The sequence below is a fragment of the Metopolophium dirhodum genome, chromosome 7 (genome assembly GCF_019925205.1).
Source record: "Metopolophium dirhodum isolate CAU chromosome 7, ASM1992520v1, whole genome shotgun sequence".
In the NCBI taxonomy this organism is placed as follows: domain Eukaryota; kingdom Metazoa; phylum Arthropoda; class Insecta; order Hemiptera; family Aphididae; genus Metopolophium; species Metopolophium dirhodum.
In genome coordinates this window covers 15,996,141-16,017,792 of record NC_083566.1, presented here as the reverse complement: position 1 = coordinate 16,017,792, position 21,652 = coordinate 15,996,141, and the positions used below count along the sequence as shown (strand labels likewise).

Here is a 21,652-nt window from a genome sequence, read left to right as displayed (position 1 = left end):
TTTTGATGAAATAGAACAAATATTTAAGGAAAAATTTGCATCGCCGGCTAGGAATCGTATGTTAAGAAACAAATTACGAAATAAAAAATTAAAATCGACAGAAACAATATCGGAGTTCTTAGCAGATATTTTATACTTAATCAGTCAAACAAATTGCACCATTCCTGAAACCGAGAAAATTGATATAATATTAGAGGCACTTACACCAGAATATTATAACACCGTAACTATTATGAATAATGACACTTTAGACAATTTGGAAATTAATTTAAAAAAAATAGAAAATTCGAAATTGATGCACACAGATTTTCAAAATATAAGTTCTGTAGATATTGACACTCTTAGGAAAGAAAATGAATTTTTAAAATCTAAATTAAATAATATTAACAATGGTAATAGAAATTTTAACCAGAAAAAGAAATTTAATAATAATATGCATGTGAATAGTCCTAGCCCATATCACAATCTTCAAAATAATCCAAACAATGCATTCAATAATAATATGTGCAATTACGACCCATGCAATAATAACAATAATAGTTATAGTAATCAAAAACAGAATTTAAATAATTCATTTTATCCAAACAACAATTTTAGTAATCAAAACTATAGTTCAAATAATTCATTTATTCCAAACGATTATGTTAATAATCTAAATTATCACCCAAACAATACTTTTTATCCAAATAATAATTACAACACAAATAATGAAATTAGACCGAATCAATATATAGATCCTAATAAACACTTCCATCGAAAAAATACATATAACCCTCCAAATCATTTTAATAGTAATAATGGCTATACACAACCAAAGTGGGATGATAGGTATAAAAATAGGCCTAACCAAAAAAGTCAGCAATATTATAAAAATAATGTGTATAATAGTAATCAAGGTGCAAATTTTAACGAACAAAACGTAGGCCAAAATTATCAAAATCCATCGCATGCTACAAATGGTATCAATCAAAATAATGTAGACGTAAATAACGTGATGAATCAGCACACTATCGGTCAGGTGCCTGATAATGATACACGTAATTTGAATAAAACATATTTTCATAATAATCAAAAAAACTATTAAGGCAAGAGAGAGTGGTTAGACTCCCTCTATGCCAGCAAAAAAATTCTAACGATACCATTTCTAGTACAACATTGTTGGAAACAATAATAGCGAAAAAATATAAAAATGACGAAACCTTATTTCCAATTCCAAAACAATTAAAAAACTTAAAAATTAACGATAAACATAATGAAATTGATATTAATAAAAACACTGACATAGACGATTATAATATAGATAGTTTATTCAATGAAAAAAAAGTAGCAGTCATGAGTGACCATAATATTCATCACAAATTCGCAAGTAAAAATTCAGTAACTGTTGAAAAGCAAAAAAATAATGACAATACGATACAAAAATGTATAACGACGTGTAATCCGACCTCGCTTCCGGCAGCATTCGAACCAGGTCAAAGACTTGAGGTAGTAGGCAAAATTGAAAACATAGAACATAATTTTGTAATAGACACAGGGGCCACTGCGTCTATAATTAATGCTGACAATTTACCAGTAGGAATCACTCCAAAGGCAATCGATTGCGTAAAGCTAATTGCGGCAAACGGTTCCGATTTAGAACTACTTGGTATTATTAATACAGTTGTTGTGTTCGAAAATATTAAATTCCTTATTAAATGCATGGTAGTTAGGAACTTAGTTGGACCTAGTTTAATAGGTACAGACTTTTTAGAATTATATCAAGCCAAAATAAATTTTGTTAATAAACAGATAGTTTTAACAGGTGATAAAGGTTTAGTTGTTTTGGAATTCGATCAAAAACGTAGAATGTTAGATAATATTAAATTGAAAATTGAAAAAATAGTTGATGAAACTACATTAAATAGGGATACGGATAATGACAACAAAATTGAAAAAATGAGAAATTTAATATTAATTCAGCCGACGTTACGTGAAATTGTTAGATGTAGTAGTAAGTTGATTGAGGTCCCGGGAGACGGATTTTGTGCAATATATGCGTTGACAGTAATGCTGGCGCACGAAAATATTTATGTAACTGCAGAAACCATTTCCCATTTACTTGATTTAAATTTACACGAAAAACCAATTTGGTTAGACGGTGAGGACGTAGCAGCAGTAGCTGATTTTTATAATTTCAATTTAATAATCATATGCCCAAATTACGAAAATTCTAAAAAAACTGCAGGTTTAGGGTTTTATAAACCAGGTAGGAAATTTCTAGTAGTTTTTTTTGAAAATGATCATTGGACACCAGGATGTTATGACAAAAAATATGATAATCCCGACCTAGAAATGACACAAGTTACTTTTACGCATGATTTTCGTTCTCTTCATACTTCTCGTGCTTTGCTAAGGGAAAGGAAAATGTTAGAAGCAATCAAGTTACCCGAAACCGAGGTAATAAACAATGAAAACGACTTAAAACGCGCAAATTGTCCATTGACCGAAGTTCGCGAAATAAAACACATTTTATTAAATTCAAACAATCCAAATATTCTTTGCCAAGATAGAAATATAAAACCTTATATGGCATTTCAAAAAGTCGACCAAAATCTACCTCACGACAGTAAAGATTAATACAAGAAAAAATACATTTTCGGATAGATATGAGCTAGGGTCCCCACACAATATTAAATGTAATTAAAAATATTAAAATATAAAGACAATTTGCATGGTCTCTCACAACATATTATTTACCACGTTGTAAATAATATTACTGTCGAGAGACCACCATAATATATTTCACAACTACTTAATTTCTTAATATTGTTAAGCAATATTAACGAAGCTAAGTTATTTGTAAAAAAAAATGTGTGTGTTCATCACTTCATTTCCTAACGATAGATTTTAATATAATATTATAGTGTAGGTATATAACGTAATTTTTAACAGTTTGGTATTTTAGCTGAATAAATATAGGTCAATGAGTGAACAACATAAATATTAATTCAGCACAATTTCATTCATGGGCATATATTATAATATTATTAATATTATAAGTAAGGATATATATATAGCGTATACATTAGCGAATGATATTATAATAACACACCTAGAGCGTGACTACGACAGTCAATGAACAATGTGTCATAACTATCGTTTTTAAAATTGTAATTTAATATTTAACATTAATAATATTTAATCGGCAATCTTTATACTATATTATAATTAATCATTTCGTTTTAATTTAATAAATTGTAAAATGTTCGCAATAGTTACAGTTGTTCTAGCATTAAGCGTGATAATACCAGATACGTTGCAAACAGAAGAGACAATTATCGACAACTACCAAGGACATGGATCGGGTATTTATTATGAACCAATTTATAAAATGAGAGTATATTCGAGTGAATTTATCTTACTAACACATGTAAATATTTCCGTTTTTGTCGAGAAATTTTGAAAAAAATACATTTTTAATGTAAAAATACTGCGTTATTGAATTAACAACCAATCCAAGTTTAGCCAAAAATTGGTGCTCTACTGTTGAGTTTATTTATAGTTAACTAGTACAGTTTTGATTAATAAAAATTATGTACTAAATTATGTAATTAGGTTTTGTACTAGTTAAAACACTAGACATAACTTGGTATATATTTAACATTTTCACTTGGTCGTTTTTTTCTATAGTTATTGGAGGACTATGGTAACTATTTGGCCATATTATTTCACTTGGTCATTTTTTGCACTTAGACACTTTTTGCACGACGGCGACGATATATTATTAATATTATTATATACGCATGACCATTGCCTTGGTGGCTTGGTGTTTGTATACCTAAAAAAATCATGTTTCACAGTCCAAGCAAGAAAATACAGTCGGAGGAGGTTGGAGTACCGTTATTCTTTGCTACTGGATGAACAATGAACATGAAATCAGAAAATACAACACTACCACTAACACAGCTACCGTTGCTTGACTTCCCAAATCTGGGGTCCAGATTTAAATGGACAAGGGGTACATGTAACAATTATCGTCATCGACATCGTACATTACTCCCTACGTTGAGCACGGCTAATATGCTGAGTGTTAGTAATGACAAATGTGTATATATATATGAAATGTATATTATGCTGACGCGATGTTTAGCTCACATCGTGTAAATACCGACCTGGACGCCTGGCGGGGGTCAGTGATGATAGAGTCGACAGTGAGGTAGTCGATAGAATGGAGTCGGCGGTTGATAGTTGGATTGTCAAGAATGAAGAGACAGTGAGGTGGTCGATAGTGGAACTCGAGGGCTGACAACGACCTGAAGAGGACCTGCGGACGACCAGCTCAACCCACATTTGGACATCGGCACCCACGACACACCATGGCCCGATCGGTAGCCCGGAGTTATAATTTATAAGTATATTTCAATATTGTAACTTGTAGTAAATAATAATAATACATCAATAACAGATATATATATATATATATACATTACGTTGAGTACTTGCTTCACATAAGGTAACCCTGATCCCTAGTAATAATATCACACACCGAGGTCGAGTCTCCGAGACCTCGTTAATAAAAACAAAACGACACCGAAACGGGTAAGAGCCCAGGTGAAGAGGAGACGTTACAACGTAAACTAATAATCACTCATTATATTAAACGTAATTAAAATAGTTTTTATTATCAATCATTTATACAGTCCACTAGTTTTTTTTTTTATATTTATTCAATTACAAACTGAGCCGAAACAGAAGTCTTCCATCCTAAGCCAGCCATCCTAGACATCTTGTTCAGAGGGTGGTCCTCTTTTCGGGCCGGCCTAAATCAGCCACCGCCTAGACTTCCCGTTCTGAACTTCTCGAGCCGGCCGTAACCTGCCACTCTCGCTTCACGCGCTTGATTGGTCACTCACCTGCAGCTTCAGCCGCCTGACTAGCCCTCTTTTCCTCTTCGAGGGTCAAGATCTCCTCCACCATTTTGTAGAATATCCTGAACGTCTCCTCTGCATCGCGAAGGGCTATTGTCTTCTCTTGGAGATCAACCGGGAGATCTCCAAAGACCGGTCCGCACAGTATATCCTGTACATCTACAGCCTCTGGGGGGCATCCCACCCGCTCCCGAAGTTCAGTACGATACCCATTCCAGTTGGGGCAGTGGAATATCGTGTGTTTGGCGGTGTCTGATCCAGAGGGGCAATGCTTGCAGCTGGGGCTAGGAACTCTGACAAAGCGGCGGGGGTGATACTAGAAGCACTCATGCCCAGTGAGTGCTTGAGTCATTTAGTAGGTCCAAGGAGTTCTCGGTGTAGTCCTGTTGTTGACTAGGTCTGGTATGAGACGGCCGATGGCACTCCACTTCGTTTGCCAGTTGGAAATGGCGGTTTTCCTTTCATCTTTCTTGATTTTGGCCTTGGAAAGGGGAGGAGCGCCAGGTAGGGGGTCCTCAGACAGCCTGACCTTCACCCTCCGCTTCTCTTCAGCCACAAGATCTACGGGGGGCATGTCCGCCAGTAGAAAGGCGGCTTCGTTAGAGACCGTCCTGTAGGCCCGATTGCCCACGCGATCAGCGCAGCTTGACCCTAGGGTCTCCTCAGATTCGTCGTGTACTTTGCTATAGCGCTGATGGACGTAGACCAGACCGGGGCCGCATAGAGGAGCTGGCTCTCTACTACCGAACCAAGTATTCTCCTTTTCCACTGGCATGGACCGCTGATGTTAGGCAGACGCTATGCTGGCCATCGTTTCCACGTGCTTCCCGAAGGAGAGCCGCGTGTCCAGGATGACCCCCAAGTACCTTAGGTGTTAGCTAAGGGTGATAGGCTGGCCTGCGATGTTTAGACGAGGGGGGTTGTAGGCCCTCCTCTTTGTCAGCATGACGGCTTTGGTCTTGTGGTGGGCAAGCTGCAGTCCGCGGCCAGCCATCCAACCGTAAATCTTCTCGAGCACTGGGTTGACCAGGCTCTCGAGAAGCTCACCCATCCTGGCCACGCCCACGACCGCTAGGTCATCCGCGAAGCCAACCAGTTGGACACCCGGTGGTACAGCTATGTTAAGAAGGTCATCATAAGAAACGTTCCACAAGATAGGTCCCAGAACCAACCCCTGGGGGACGCGACGGGTTTGGAGGCTCTTTGGTCACCGACCAGGAGCTCCCTATCAGATAGCCAGGAGCGAATCATAAGAACTAGGTACTCAGGGGTCTCCTTTTTCCTGAGTGCTTCATCGATCACTGGCCAAATAAGAATTTATAACTAAATAATAATTTACAACATTTAAAAAATTTCTCATGGCTATTAATAGCTGAAAAAGTTTCAAAATTGTTTGAAAATATTATTACATATGGATAATGGTCGTTTTAATATTTAGTAAAAATGGCAAGTATCTAGGTTCATTCGTTTTTAAATTACATTAAATTATTGAAAATTGATTGATGAATATTCTTTAATTTACCTATGAAAATCCAATATCGTAAAAATGTATTTTACCTAACCTAACCTAACTAGGCTTGTGGTTATGAAATTCGTTAGCATTGTGTAACAGGGACTCATGTGTTAAGACGCGTCCAGTCGTAGTGGTTTTGTAGCATACGTGTCAAGATGATGTGGCATTTTTTATTCGATTATAATTGTTTAAAAAATAATTTTAACATTATAAAAAACATGGACAAGTCACAAGTGGGTACTGGCTGCTGTACAGTAGTTGTAGAACATGTCATTGTAATGGATGTGTTATATTTAAATTCAATGATGAATTATTGTATACGAAAAACGATTCTGATTAGAGACGTTGTATCAACATATCATCATTGAATAAATAATCAAATTTTAAAGTTAAAAAAAAAATTTATAAAAATCGAAAATGTATCAAACAGTGTGACTCTCTGATGAACTTTTTCTTTTTAATGGAGGTAGAAAAACTTGTTAGAAACCTTCTATTAAAATGTCTAATGTTAGCATGGAAACAAAAACTTTTATGCATTTCTAACTGGGTATAAAATTTGAAAAAATTATTATAACTATAAGTAACTAGAAAAAATCAAAAAAGTTTGAAAATTTTACCATGTATGGCAAATACTAATATCAAAATTTCAAGAATCTAAGTTTATTCGTTTTGGAAATATAACAAAATATCAATTAAAACTTTTGAGAAATGTTAAAACTTTTATGAATTTCTAACTGAAAAATAATTTACAAAATGTTGAAAATTGATCATGTCTGTAAAAAAGAGTCATAATTGTTTGAACATTTTCCACAGCCATGCAGTGTGGAAAAAGCTCCTCCGTATGGAACATGGTTGAAATATACAGTTTATTGCATATTGACTAGGATTTTTGTCAGAAATAAAATAGTTGCGTGAATGGATATCAAAAAAACACGCTAACAAAAGCTAACAAATTCAAAATTCCCGCTCATGTGTATATTTGATTATTATTGGCTCCCTTTACGCTATCATTTTAGATTCTGAGCGAAGCGATGAATGTATTGATTCTACAATGATGTGTGTTTTTTTTTTTATTTTTTTTTTTATTTTTGTGTCTGTCATCACCTTTTAGGACAGTAAAAGTGCTTGGATTTTCTTCAATAGTAACTTTTCTGATAGGAAAGTGAATCTAGTTGGTACTTTGGGGGGTCAAAAGTAAAAATTTCCCAGTAGTTTTCACAAGCGACGTGAAAAACAAAAGAAAAATTAAGGAAAAACGGGAATTTTTACGCAAAATCTGTTTTCGAGAAAATCGATTTTGGTTTTTGGTGTAACTCTAAAACAAATGACCGTAGGGACATGAAATTTTGACTGAATGTTTATATTAGCATTTTCTATACACCATAAAATTTACAAAATATTTTGACTCTTTTTGAGCTGTTTACGGCCATTGTCAGTTTTCAATTTTTTTAGTTTTTTTTTCTATAAATATCAATAAATTTTTATTTGTTGGGTAAAAAAGCGTGAAAATTTAATATAAGGCTCCTGATATATCGTTTTAATAGCAGTTGAAAAATATTAAAAATACATAGGCACAATTTTTTTTTATAAGCATTTAAAGTTCAAATTTTGACAAAATACGGAAAAATCACGAAAAATAGCAAATTATTTTGAGTTGAGAATTCATAAAAATTTTTCTTTTTAAATCTAAGATTTGAAAATGTAATATAAGATTACTCATAAGTTTGTCTACCTTTATCAAAAAAAAAAATGTCTAGAAGAAACTTAAATTAAATTTTTATGAGCGTCTGAAATTTATATTTTTACAACATTTGATATTTACTCCATTTCTCATGTAACAATTTTCTTATTTTATTGTAATTAAAAAACGAATGACTGTAGATACTTGAAAATTTCACTGAATGTTCATATTAGCTTTTTCTATACACCATAAAATGTTGAAAATATTTTGACATTTTTTGAGCTGTTTACGGACATTGTCAGTTTTTAATTTTTTTAGTTTTTTTTTCTATAAATATCAATAAATTTTTATTTGTTGGGTAAAAAAGCGTGAAAATTTAATATAAGGCTCCTGATATATCGTTTTAATAGCAGTTGAAAAATATTAAAAATACATAGGCACAATTTTTTTTTATAAGCATTTAAAGTTCAAATTTTGACAACATTTATCAAATTTATAATTTATTAATTATTTTGTGGTTAAAAATGTAAAAAATGTTTAACTTTTATGGCTAAAGATTGAAAATTTAAAACAAGGCTCCGAGTAAATAGGTTATATATAAATTACTTTATTCACAATAATATCATCAAATATACTTGGTAAAATCATAGGCTGACTGACCGTTATCGCTCAGAATCGTTTTTCTTATACAATGATATTATATCATTGAATTCAAATTTAACACCATCCATTACAGTGACCCACTTCTAACCTACTGTACAGCAGAGCGACATCCACTTATCCACCTTTTTTGTTTTTATCATCAAATATTTATAAATGCAACAGCCACGATTTAAGATATATTTCCGTAAACAGCTCAAAAAGAGTCAAAATATTTTCAACATTTTATGGTGTATAGAAAATGCTAATATAAACATTCAGTGAAATTTTCAAGTATCTACAGTCATTCGTTTTTTAATTACAATAAAATAAGAAAATTGTTACATGAGAAATCGAGTAAATATCAAATGTTGTAAAAATATAAATTTCAGACGCTCATAAAAATTTAATTTAAGTTTCTTCTAGACATTTTTTTTTTGATAAAGGTAGACAAACTTATGAGCAATCTTATATTACATTTTCAAATCTTAGATTTAAAAAGAAAAATTTTTATGAATTCTCAACTCAAAATAATTTGCTATTTTTCGTGATTTTTCCGTATTTTGTCAAAATTTGAACTTTAAATGCTTATAATTAAAAACTGTGACTAAGGATTTTTAATTTTTTTCATCTGCCTTTGAAACAATAACCTGGGAGCCTTCTATTAAATTTTCAAGCTTTTTTACTCAACAGATAAAATTTTATTGATATTTATAGAAAAAAAAACCAAAAAAATTAAAAACTGACAATGGCCGTAAACAGCTCAAAAAGAGTCAAAATATTTTGTAAATTTTATGGTGCATAGAAAATGCTAATATAAACATCCAGTCAAAATTTCATGTCCCTACGGTCATTTGTTTTAGAGTTACACCAAAAACCAAAAAAATTCCCGTTTTTCCTTAATTTTTCTTTTGTTTTTCACGTCGCTTTTGAAAACTACTGGGAAATTTTTACTTTTGACCCCCCAAAGTACCAACTAGATTCACTTTCCTATCAGAAAAGTTACTGTTGAAGACAATTCAAGCACTTTTACTGTCCTAAAAGGTGAGGACAGACACAAAAAAAAAAAATTTAAAAAAAAAAAAAACACACATCATTGTAAAATCAATACATTATTGCTTCGCTCAGAATCTAAAATTATTATGGAATGGTCTAGTTTATTCCACGTTATCAGGATATCAGCATACTTATTTGTTTGGAAAAACAATATTCGCATTCTTAGGCTAAACACGAGCTGATAGTAATTTTATTTGTATTATATAATATGTTTTTATGTCTCTCTAGTGAGTATTTCTTTGTAATTTCTTACAAATATCACAAGGAAAATCCATTTGAAAAAAGAAATAATATATCGTGCATTCAAGATAGTTATACGCTAACTAATATAGATCAGATTTTAGTATATCCTATTCATCAGTGGATATTTATAAATTCCCACCTATTAAGTTTTTATAATCTAGCTTCAATCAATTTGTTGGAAATAGAACATGTCTAAATGCTCTAAATTCTTATGTCATGCGCGTGTCAAGAAATCCCAGAATAAAGTAAAATATATGCTAACATATTTTGAACTATTATATTATAGTTAAAATATTTAGTTTGTATGAATGTTATAGATATTTATATTTCTTTCACAAATTATTAGGTACTTAAAAATAAAAACAAAAAAATCAAATAAATGTTTTCAATGCAAAATTACGTATTTCAGTACTTGTAGATATAGTGTATAAATGTATAATGTATAATATATAATATATAATGTATAATTACCTTTATATTGTAGTCAATTTAGCATAAATAAATAATATTTGGCACAATTTTTATATAATTATCCAGTGACTGCTTGACAATGATTAATGAAAATAGCGCACGTTCTATTTCAATAAAACAATATTGGTCATGACTGAAGACAAAAATGTTTTGTTTTGACTACGCTTTATCAGTATGCGTGTTTTCCATAAAATATAAAGGTTTTATTTTTGATAAGTCATAATAAAGCGACTTTAGTAGACTTTAGTCGCTTTAAAGCAGTTTTGCTTTACCAGTGTGCGGTCACCCTTAGGTAAAATGTGTTTTACCAGTCACCTTAAATAAAATAGCATCATAATAATAGCTTAAAACCTGTTTGGGTAAGAGCTTGTAAGTTTTGAATATCATACCATAATAGCATATTTATTCAAAATTAATGTAATAATGTATACATATAATATAATATAATATAAAATTATCAATTAATATTACTTATTTTTTTTTAACTGAACTATATGTTTTTAAGAACCTAATGACTTAGTAATGTATAATGTATACAATATACATATAATATAATATAATATAAAATTATTAATTAATATTACTTTTATATTATTATTGTTGCTTATATTATTATTTTTTTGTACCTATATAATATAATTAAAATTTAAAAAATATTTATTAATTATGTTAATTTATCTATTTATGTCGATTTTTTTAGTGAAGTTTATGAACCACTACTTAATTCTGTACTTGAGGCAACTAGTGTGAAAATTCTTGGGAGGCAACTCATATGTAATTATGAACTACCTGATCATCGGAGGCAACTAGTGTATATTAACCTTTTTATTTACGATAAGGATGGGAGGCAATTCGTATATTTTGGGAGGCAACTAGTATGCACCCGTTGACTCCAAAAACCGCACACTTTTGATAAAATACAAGACAAAACCACACACTTTTGGTAGGTTAAAACCGCACACAACTAATAGGTTAAAACCGCACAATTTTAAAAATTTTCGTATCCAAAAACCGCACAGTTATGATTTTTACCCCAAAAGGTCGATAAACGAAAACGCATATGTATATGTATAATTAATTATTTGTTCTCATTATTCTTATAGTTCATCAAAAAAACTGGTAAAAATGGTAATCCAAAAAACATTTTTAGCCACTCACCAGTTTCATTTTGATTAGCATTATATGATTGTCGAAGGTTATTGTTTGATTGGATTTTCCGCCATAAAGCTTGACCAAAGTTGAATCTACAGCCTTTAACTGTTACTCCAGAAAATGTGTTTTGCACAGCCATATGAGCAGCCATCTCAAAATCGAGATGGATAATATTTATATTTAAAACTTGTCCTAACTCCAAACTTATATAAAACTAAAGACTTGATTATTGAATTGTACATATTATCTTATAATCTTATCTTTTCACTATTTTCAATAAAAATAGTGTGCGGTTTTAATCCCCTATAAATGTACGGTAATTTGTTATACAATGACCGTTAAGATGTGCGGTTTTTTGGTATTGACCTTTTTAGGGTAAAAATCAAAAGTGTGCGGTTTTTGGATGCAACCTATGCACCGATCAACTTCGCATGCGCACCACGAGCATTCCTGTATTTAAACGCTCTGATATAATGTAAATTAAATAAACTTAATAAAATGTAGTTTTATTAATTCATGACGTAATCGATCGGTAGGCTAGCCTAACCGATCCGGTTAACGCCCGGCATCGCGGTCACGGCATCACAGGACTTCCAAGATAGCCACGAACGTGACTACCAGGGCGGCGGACTTCATTGGAACCGCCATATAGGACAAACGGAACTAGATTTCCAGAGCATCTGACTCTGGTCGGCTCACGAAAACAACGTAAACAAGCATCAAAAAACCATTTGAATTGTATAAAATGTTAACATGTAATTGATCAATGTGAGGGGGTATGTCAGGGGATTGTCAAGACTACCTCATTTTGACCATCGGCCGTATTGCTTTGATTTTTCAATAAACGATGGCGGCGTCACGGAAGAATGCGAAAGCTGTTCCCGCGGCGTCGTCGGTTAAAACAGGAAAAAAAAAAAGGTTTTATTAATTCATCAATTTTATTATGAATTTTAAAGTTATACAAAATATATTAATTAGGTACGTCAATAACATCATATGCACATATTACTAAAAAAAACCAGGTATACCTACCTACATTATAATGGTGAGACTTTATCAATTCTTAATATAATATTATAGGAAAATAATTATGCTTTATCAAATAAATTAATGTAATTAGAATATTAAATCAGAGTTAGGTATTATTATAGATGATTAATAAATATATAATATATTATATAAATCATTACAATATAAAATCGTCTTATTTAATAAAGTACGAATTTTCTTACATTTAGCAATCATCGTATTTTATTAAAAGTACAATATGACAAGTAGGTATATAAAAAAAAAAATTTCTATGTATTAATCATATACCATTACAAAATTTCTTTGCCGTCGTTTTATGCCCAACTAAAAAATAATAACAGTTTGATTAGGGTTCATTTTTAATTTTTTGGCTTGAATATAATTATAGAACCAATTTTTGGTATTTATTTAGTGTGTATTATAATTTTTAATCTATATATATAAAAATAAGTGTACATTTTGAATACATTTTATAACTCAAGATCTACTAAACCGATTTTGATGACAATTTCAGGGCATATTAAGATTGATGTGTAGATGGTTTCTGTGAAGTTTGTACGCTGTGTGATAAGTGGTTCCGGAGTAATGGTCTCTTAAGTGCACACCTGGCGACTTGGCCAAAAAAACAACAACGTCTATAAAATTATTTTTATCTATATATATAACCCATAGCAACCAATACAAAACAAAAATTTCTATCGTAAATCTCAACATTTCTGTTTGAGCACCTACCGGGGGTGATCACTTCCCTTTTTAAATTAGCCTATGACACTCACAAAGAATGTGGCTTTGTATTGGTGAAAGAATTTTCGAAATCGGTTCAGTAGTTTCGGAGTTTATCCCGAACATACAAACAAACGCTATCATTTTATATATTAGTATAGATACAGATTATATATTAGTATAGATACAAATGAGTATTTGTGTGTAGATTAGACCTCTGGGAAGAAGATAGGCTAATTTAAAAAGTGTTAAATTTGTTTTTTTTTTATTCATCGGATTTTAGTACGGTTGCGTTAGGCTTTTGTATTAATTGATTATATTAATCCTCCGTAGGTAAAATTAAGTAAAAATGACAAACTTGGTACAATTTTGATACTTTAGAGTTAAATCATACACTTACGTACAAACAGCACGGGGTCCGCGATCTACCACAGGTAGATTGCCTACCTGATAATATACTGCTGCGAATCAGAATTTTTATTCCGGGCAACAAAAAAGTTAAGATAAATTTTGAACACCATACACCATACACCGAATATTAAATAACGAATTGAACAAAGTTTGAGTCATATAGAATTGATACATTTAACGGGAAACGAAGTGCCAGCGGGATCAGCTAGTCTACCTAATACTATAAAATCACAAGAAAAACAGCTGATCTATAGGGAATTCATGGAGGATCTCATGGTGGAAAAAATTAAACACCGCTCCGTTTAAGTGCGACATTTATAATGTCGAATGTGTCTCCAAAATCGGTACTCACTTACAACTAACACGGTCAAGGGGTCCAACTTTTTTTTCGATTATTCAACTATCTACGCAACTAACGGGGTCCGCTATCCACCGCAGGTGGATTTCATACCTGGTGATATACGCTTCGCATATAGTCCGCGATCCGACACAGTCGGATCGCCTACCTATGTGATTTTATGACTGATAGCTAGACAATCAAATAAACCTATCGACTCTACACTTTTTAACAATTTTAACAACCAAAAGCAGCGGAGAAACGGGAGATGATCCTGGAGATCGTATCCAGCCTATCCATTTACAACGTTCGTGACGGATTTCTAGACGCTCAAACTTTTAAACATTCCCGCCAAAGCGCCAAGCCTTATCTCCAATTTTTATCACTAATCCTTATCACAAATCCTAAACTTTCGTCTTACAGCTTTTGCGACTTTTATAGTTCCAACGACATTGCCTCCAAAATTGGTACCCACTCTCAGCGGGTCCAACTCTCCCAGAGTTTCACTTAGAGCTAGTCAATTATAAAATATTATAATACATGTAATAATATGTAGATAGTGTAATAAGTTTAATAATTCTTACAAGTTACACAATGATTTATGTATGCTGTCACATACGCTGAAATAATGTAATACATTAGCTTGAATTTTGAATTTTTTATTTAGATGCGAAATCCTATGATAAAATATATTCATCAACTATAAATGCTTAATAATTCAAACAGAATTTTATTTAAATACAATAATCATCGTATCTAATCCATATAGAACATTGATTACAATTACTTACGATAACCGACAGGGTAGCCATTAGTAACTAATAAGCAATACAAGTAATACAATATGAATAAAATATAATATAATTTACGTCCAAGGTTTTTTTTTAAAAATATGTTTGTAAAAAAATGTTTATGTTATATGTCAACTATATTATTTTCAAGATAAGGTTTCAGAAGCCATCGTTTGGATGCCCGAGCGGGGTGCGTTCTTATCTTGAAAATAGTTTGGTTATAATAGTAATACAATATAATATTGTAATCATATAATAATATGTAATGGCAACCATTTAAATAAACTAAAAAAATATTATTTTCTCGTGAGCTGAAAAAATCATGTGTTAGCTACCGCCTACCACCTACCCCTTAGCTATTATAATATAGATCGGAAAAATAAGCTATAAACACCCTAAGAGTCCCGAAGAATTTAGTGCTTAATATAAATAACTAGCTCGTCCCGCACACTTAGTAAATCATGGCCCGTAAAAAATGACAACTCTTAAAAAAATTGTGATTGTACAACTCCTTTTGGGCGTAACTCGCTATACCAAGTGCAGCTCAACCACCCTGGTGGGCAATCCAACTACGTTGGATCGCGGACATCGGCGATGAGTGGCTATTATGAAACGCAGTGTGTTCCGCTATTATTTCTTTTCCTGCGACCACTTGTCCACATCTCATATTTTCATCAGTTTTTTCAAACAAAATCACATACTTTTCAAAAAATATCAACTTTTCACTCAGCCAAACATCACATCTCGATGAAGAGAAGGAACTCCGCCTTACTTCATCTGGTACTCAAACTATAGTTATAATTAAACTAATTAAATTCGTTAGGTACTGACAGTTAGTTCGACTCGCGGCGGCCAGCCGACGGTCTACCAGCAGACAATTAACGTTATCTCGTTTTAATTCTAAAAAACGTCCCTAATAATTCCTAAATCTCGTATACAGAGCGTGCCAAATAATTCTTCAATGCATCCAATCTATTACAAATCCTATTACAACTCTAAAAATCGTTTTTCATAATGGTCGACAGATGAAACCGTCGACCCTTTCCACCAGGTCACCAGTATGGAGCTAGAATCAGAATCAAATAAACAGTCGAATATTATTGAAACCAAACTGCCACCGCCAGTGCAATGGATCAGCTAGTTATATTATATTATACGTATTTCTGTTGCACATTTCTGTTTTATCTAATACAATAAATACATATTATATTATTATTTATATTTTATTGTACTACGGATTTGATAATTTTTATTTTTATTGTCACGTTTTAAAAATTAGTCCACTCCGGAACTGTCTTTTTTATTAATTTTTTTTCACTGTTGAAAATTGTGTTCAACTATTTATTTAAAAACAACATCATCTGGATCTCATGCAGTCCGCTACAACAATAATTATGATACGTGGAAAGCGATTCGCTAGTACGTACATACTCAGCAGATAATATATCAATAGGTAAACCTTTTTATTAACGGTACTTTTCAACTGCAGTGGCATGAACCTTAAAATTATCGAATGTAATTGTATAAATAATGAATGTATACTTACTCCAAGTATCAACCTGATTTTTGGTAAAATCTGCTTCATCCTCATATTGTCCTAAATTATAACATTTATGTCGTTGTAAAATATCTCGATTTCAGCTTATTGCAAGGAAATAGAAATGCATATGAATACACAAAATAGGTATGTAGTATATTATAAATTTTAAGTTTTAAGAGTATTAATAAGAGGACGCCACACAGATATTTGCTGTATCCGTCTTACAAGTGCGTATAGCAAAGCTAATTTATGCTCAGCAGATCACGTTTAACCCCGTTAGTTAAAAAATTATTAGAGTGAATCAACCTATTATGAAACTTGTAGTAAGAACATTATCTGTGTTTGTATGTGGGCTTTTTACTATTGTTCAATTTTTTAGTATGTTATGCGTATATTATACACCGTAAATTAAAAGTGATCATAACTCACCTAAAAACTGAAAAAACCCACATACAAACACAGTTAATGTTCTTGCCATCAAGTTTCATATTATTGGATTAGGTCGGGGGTCGGCAACCTTTTTTGACGGAAGAGCCAAAAGTTACAATATACAAAGATTTCCAGATTTTAAAGAGCCACTAAAAATTTTCGTAATTTTTTTAATATAATTTTATTTTTAAATTTTAATAGACATAATAATAATCAAATTAATTATAATAATATAATAAATTTATAATAAAAAAAACAGTTTTTAATAATAGGGAAATACATCAATGGGAGCATTGGCTTTGCATGTCTTTTGAAAGTTCTTTTAAATTTGGCTCATAACTTGTTGTTTTAAGTTTCAAGCACGACTCTAGATTTTTATTTGTTAGTTGGCTTCTTACTTTATTTTTATTGTATTCATGCAAGAGAACGCTTGCTCACACGAATATGTTGATCCAAAAATTGCCAGCACTCCAAATGCCAACTTTTTCACCTTACTGTAGCATTCTGGAAGACTATTCCATGCTTCGAATATAAATTCCTCTACTCTCGGCATTTTTTTTAGAGCTGTCCACTTGTTCTGCGCGACGTGCATGCATTTCTGAACCTCCAATTCTTCCAACTTACTCTTGAGTTCTATGAACTTGTCACTCCACAGATCTTTGTTTTTTAAATCGAGCAATTGCATTTGAAACAATCCAGCATCAATTTCAAATGGTTCAATGTTGATTTCATGTGTGTTTGTGTTGAGAAAGATTTACTATAAATGCGAGAGTACTTTTGTTTGTTTTGAATTGCTCGAATCTTTTGGCGAATTCATCCTTCATTTTTTTTATAGTTATGCAGAAGTAATTAATGTCAATATTTGCATTGGTTTCATCACAATATTGCTTTAGATTTCTAAAATAAAGTAATTTACCGCTCTCCATGTCTTCACTCAAAATAAGTAATTTTTGTATACACACCTTTCAATAAATAATTTGCTTCTAAATAGTCTTCTTCTCTATAATGAAACAATGAGCGAAAAAATAAAATATAGTGACAATACAGCCAAAAACCAGAAAATTAAATTAAATTAAATTAACATGCACATGCAACGTATCATCTGCGCTGTACGACTGAGACTGATTGACGGATGTCAATTCGTCGAACAAAATAAGTCGTAAAATGATATCGTATTATTTTGGACTTTGTTCACGTTGTTAACTTCTCGTGACGGCGTATGACTAATTAGTTGTAGATAGCGTCGCGATTTTATTATACTCTATAATAAACATTTTACAACGATAGAGTACTCCATGCGGGCCCTATCAAATTAGTTTTGTTATGTATTATTTCATATTTCCAAAAGCAACAAAAATAATATACTTTTATTATATCATAAAATATTGTTTTTGAACATAAAATATTAAATTTTGTGTGTGTAGCTGGAGAGCCGCAACTTTAGACCGAAAGAGCCACATGTGGCTCGCGAGCCGCAGGTTGCCGACCCCTAATCATTAGGTCGATTCACTCTAATTTTTAATTCAACCGAGCTAAATGTGATCTGCTGAGCGTACATTTTCAATATTAAGCACTTGTAAGATGGAGACAATAAATGGCCGTGTAGTCTCCTTTTAAGTATAAACATTCATAGGCATGTGCAGACATTGCTTGCAGGTTTTTGACTGAAATTCATTTCGAAAAGACTCTTTTACAGCTAGTAATCGGCTACAATACTTGTAACTGGAATTGTGACAAAAAGCGATAATATTTTAAATATGTTTGAGAAACTTTTAGACAAGTCATTTACAGTTAATTTGTCTAGCGAGTTATGAATTATCATATTAGAAGACCCCGGTAAAAATGTGGTAGTGATTAAATATTGTCGTAATCGCTATATTGAGACATTACTATAAATTACAATAAATTACCACTACCTAGTGGCTAGTTCCTAGTAGGTACCTACTTCCTAGTCTATCCGCTATCGTAGTATCGTCTATATATAATATAATATTGTTTACATTGTATAATAACACTCCACACGACACGTACCGCGAATTGTGATCAATATAACCACGGAGTAATAATAATTATATAAATATAAAATATAATATTTTTAAACACCTAGTATGCAATATGTATATGTACTCTGGATATTTTATTAAAGTGGACAGGGCTAGGTGGGCTACATTTTAACATTCCAACTTTGGGAGGGCTTGGGTTTCATAGATTAGAACACTGGATGGCTTCAATGGACCAGGTTTTTCATAAAACCTGAGATATGGGATGGTTTTGGCTTAAATATATCAGCCCACGCAGAGCTCTACCCTGCACCACCCGTGCGCACACCTATGGTTTACATTGAACGACATACAAATATACTGTTAAAAATAGTTTTGATATTCAAAGATCTAAATTAAATACTCACCGTTTCTCAAAACTACTAAGCCTAAAGCATTCATTTCCCCTGTAATGATATGATATTTCAAGTAACAATGAATATTTACAATATTTTATAGAGTCTGAGCGAAGCGATGAATGTATTGATTTTTCAATGATGTGTGTTTTTTATTTTTACAGTATCTTTTCTAATAGGAAAGTGAATCTAGTTGGAACTTTGGGGGTTGAAAGCACGATTTTAGATAGTATAGTTAACCAAACGGCTCATTAGAAAAATTTTATCACACGGCATATGGTTTGAATCGAAAAGTCACGTGATCTACGGGGGCCCTCGCATACAGCGCTCATATTGGTTCAAATTAAAACTAATACAAATTGTTAGGTTATACCTCTACACTATACAGTAAAAACATATATAATTATCGTATAATATTATAAATTATAATATGGTACACTAGAAGGTACGATTTAAATCCAATGCCGTCTTATCATAGCTCGTTTGGCAACCATACTATCTTAAATCGTGGTTGAAAGTAAAAATGTCTTAGTAGTTTTCAAAAGCGTCGTAAAAAACAAAAGAAAAATTAAGGAAAAATGGAATATTTACGAACAATTTATTTTAGTTGTTGGTGTAACTCTAAAACAAGTAACTGAGATTCGTGGAATTTTGACTGAATGTTTATATAAGCAATTTGTATACACCATAAAATTAATAGTATTACATCTTACAACATAAAACATTTTTAATTTATTAATATAATATTATAATATTATATACACTCTACATAATCAAAGTATCAAACACCAGTAGGTCAATTGCATATTATGTTATTACATCATACAAATATGTTCATTTATTGTAAATCATTGAAAAGTTCAATAAGACCTTAGGAAAATGTCGTAGAACTATGGAGTCGAAGTCGCTTAATGCCGTAAACGACAGTTCACGCAAAACCAGGTTTTCAGAGCGGTTCCCTACTTTCTACCTTATTCAATGATTCATTATTGTTATGCTTACTAATTTAATAAAAGTAACATACTGTACCTGGCTAGGTATACATAATATGTTTGAAAAAAATAATTACAAACAATAATAGAACTATAATAGGTACACGATTCCGATACAATTTAAAAATTAGCAATACATAAATTATTTTTCATATTTGCATAAAATTAAAATACTTATCCAATTTACTTTTATATAAATGATAATTATACAGTAGAAGAGTGATCACATTATGAATAAAGTGGAACTCACTGTTTATGTACTTATACATGTCACATGTGTAGTGTATATGTATGTAATAAAGTAAAATATAATAATATTTACCCAAACAAACTTCCTTAACTAAATACAAAATAGTTAATGGTTAGTAAAAAATATTAAAATAATTATGAGGTTGTAAAATATTTGGCTTTGGAGAGGACATTAAGCCCATTTTATACCTATGATTCTCCATTAATATTAATCTTTGATGTATGAAGTAAAGTAAAAATAATATACGTAGGTACTTACCTCCAGCGTGTATACAACCAATATAAATTAATACCAAAAATATAGATAACATATTTTTAATATTTTTAATCATGTTTGTAGGACGAAATAAGACGTAGGAGCAAGAAATGAATAATATTCACAGCGTTGAGTTTATACTTTAGTATTTAAATGGTTATTCAGCAAACAAAACATATATATCCATAAACAATTGAATAAACAAATCTAGAAAATAGAAGGTACAAATGTTTATTACACATGTTATAAGAAAATAAAATATGTGTTGTATGTTATTTAAAATTAGTGTTTGTTTTCCTTACTGATCACTGCATTGTTACTTATCAGTAACTACCTACACCACACAAATGATTCCCTAAAACTTGATAAAACAATAAGAAAACAAATGAAAAAAGAAAATTAATTATACGCAACTGTTTTATTTTGAATTTTGTAAATATAATCTAGATATTATAATAAAAAAAGTTTTAACCGATTTATGCACGTTTTAAAATTGTAAATTGTTTGTACATTTTTAATGTCTGTATCGAGAATTTTTGACTAAGTGAATATATTCATTTTATTAAGTGGAAAATGGCCTATCGTATTAATAATAATAATATAAATATAATATAAAATAACCTTGGCTGACCAACCGTCTCAGCTCAGAAGCGTTTTCGTATATACAATGAATAATGATATTAAATTATAATTTACCAGTACCCAGGGGATGGACGCTGGGGGCACGTGCCCCCCCCCCCCCCCAAAATTTTTTTTTGGCTTGTTTTATTTTATATTATATGTTTGATAAAAATTAAAAGTTAAGGCTGTTGAAAGCGAATCATTTTGAAAGAGTTGG

General features: G+C 31.5%; 1 protein-coding gene and 1 long non-coding RNA gene across 3 annotated transcripts in view; both read left to right on the top strand.

Moving 5' to 3' along the window:
• The window catches only part of LOC132948174 (uncharacterized), a 258,391-nt gene that overhangs the window by 66,277 nt on the left and 170,462 nt on the right, over nt 1-21,652 (top strand). The window lies entirely within an intron of this gene.
• LOC132948329 (uncharacterized) lies at nt 1,033-4,401 on the top strand. 2 transcript variants are annotated; one of them, XM_061018751.1, is made up of 2 exons: nt 1,033-3,344; nt 3,840-4,401. In XM_061018751.1, exon 1 carries the CDS (start codon nt 1,333-1,335, stop codon nt 2,614-2,616), a length of 1,284 nt encoding a protein of 427 aa, XP_060874734.1. In that variant the 5' UTR covers nt 1,033-1,332; the 3' UTR covers nt 2,617-3,344; nt 3,840-4,401. The 2 variants fall into 2 exon arrangements, with proteins under 2 accessions (XP_060874734.1, XP_060874735.1); XM_061018752.1 differs by having other exon boundaries at nt 1,033-4,068; nt 4,130-4,401.

What these genes read in the sequence shown, in the direction of transcription:
- LOC132948329 (XM_061018751.1), top strand. Translation starts at nt 1,333, where the DNA reads ATGAGTGACCATAATATTCATCACAAATTCGCAAGTAAAAATTCAGTA.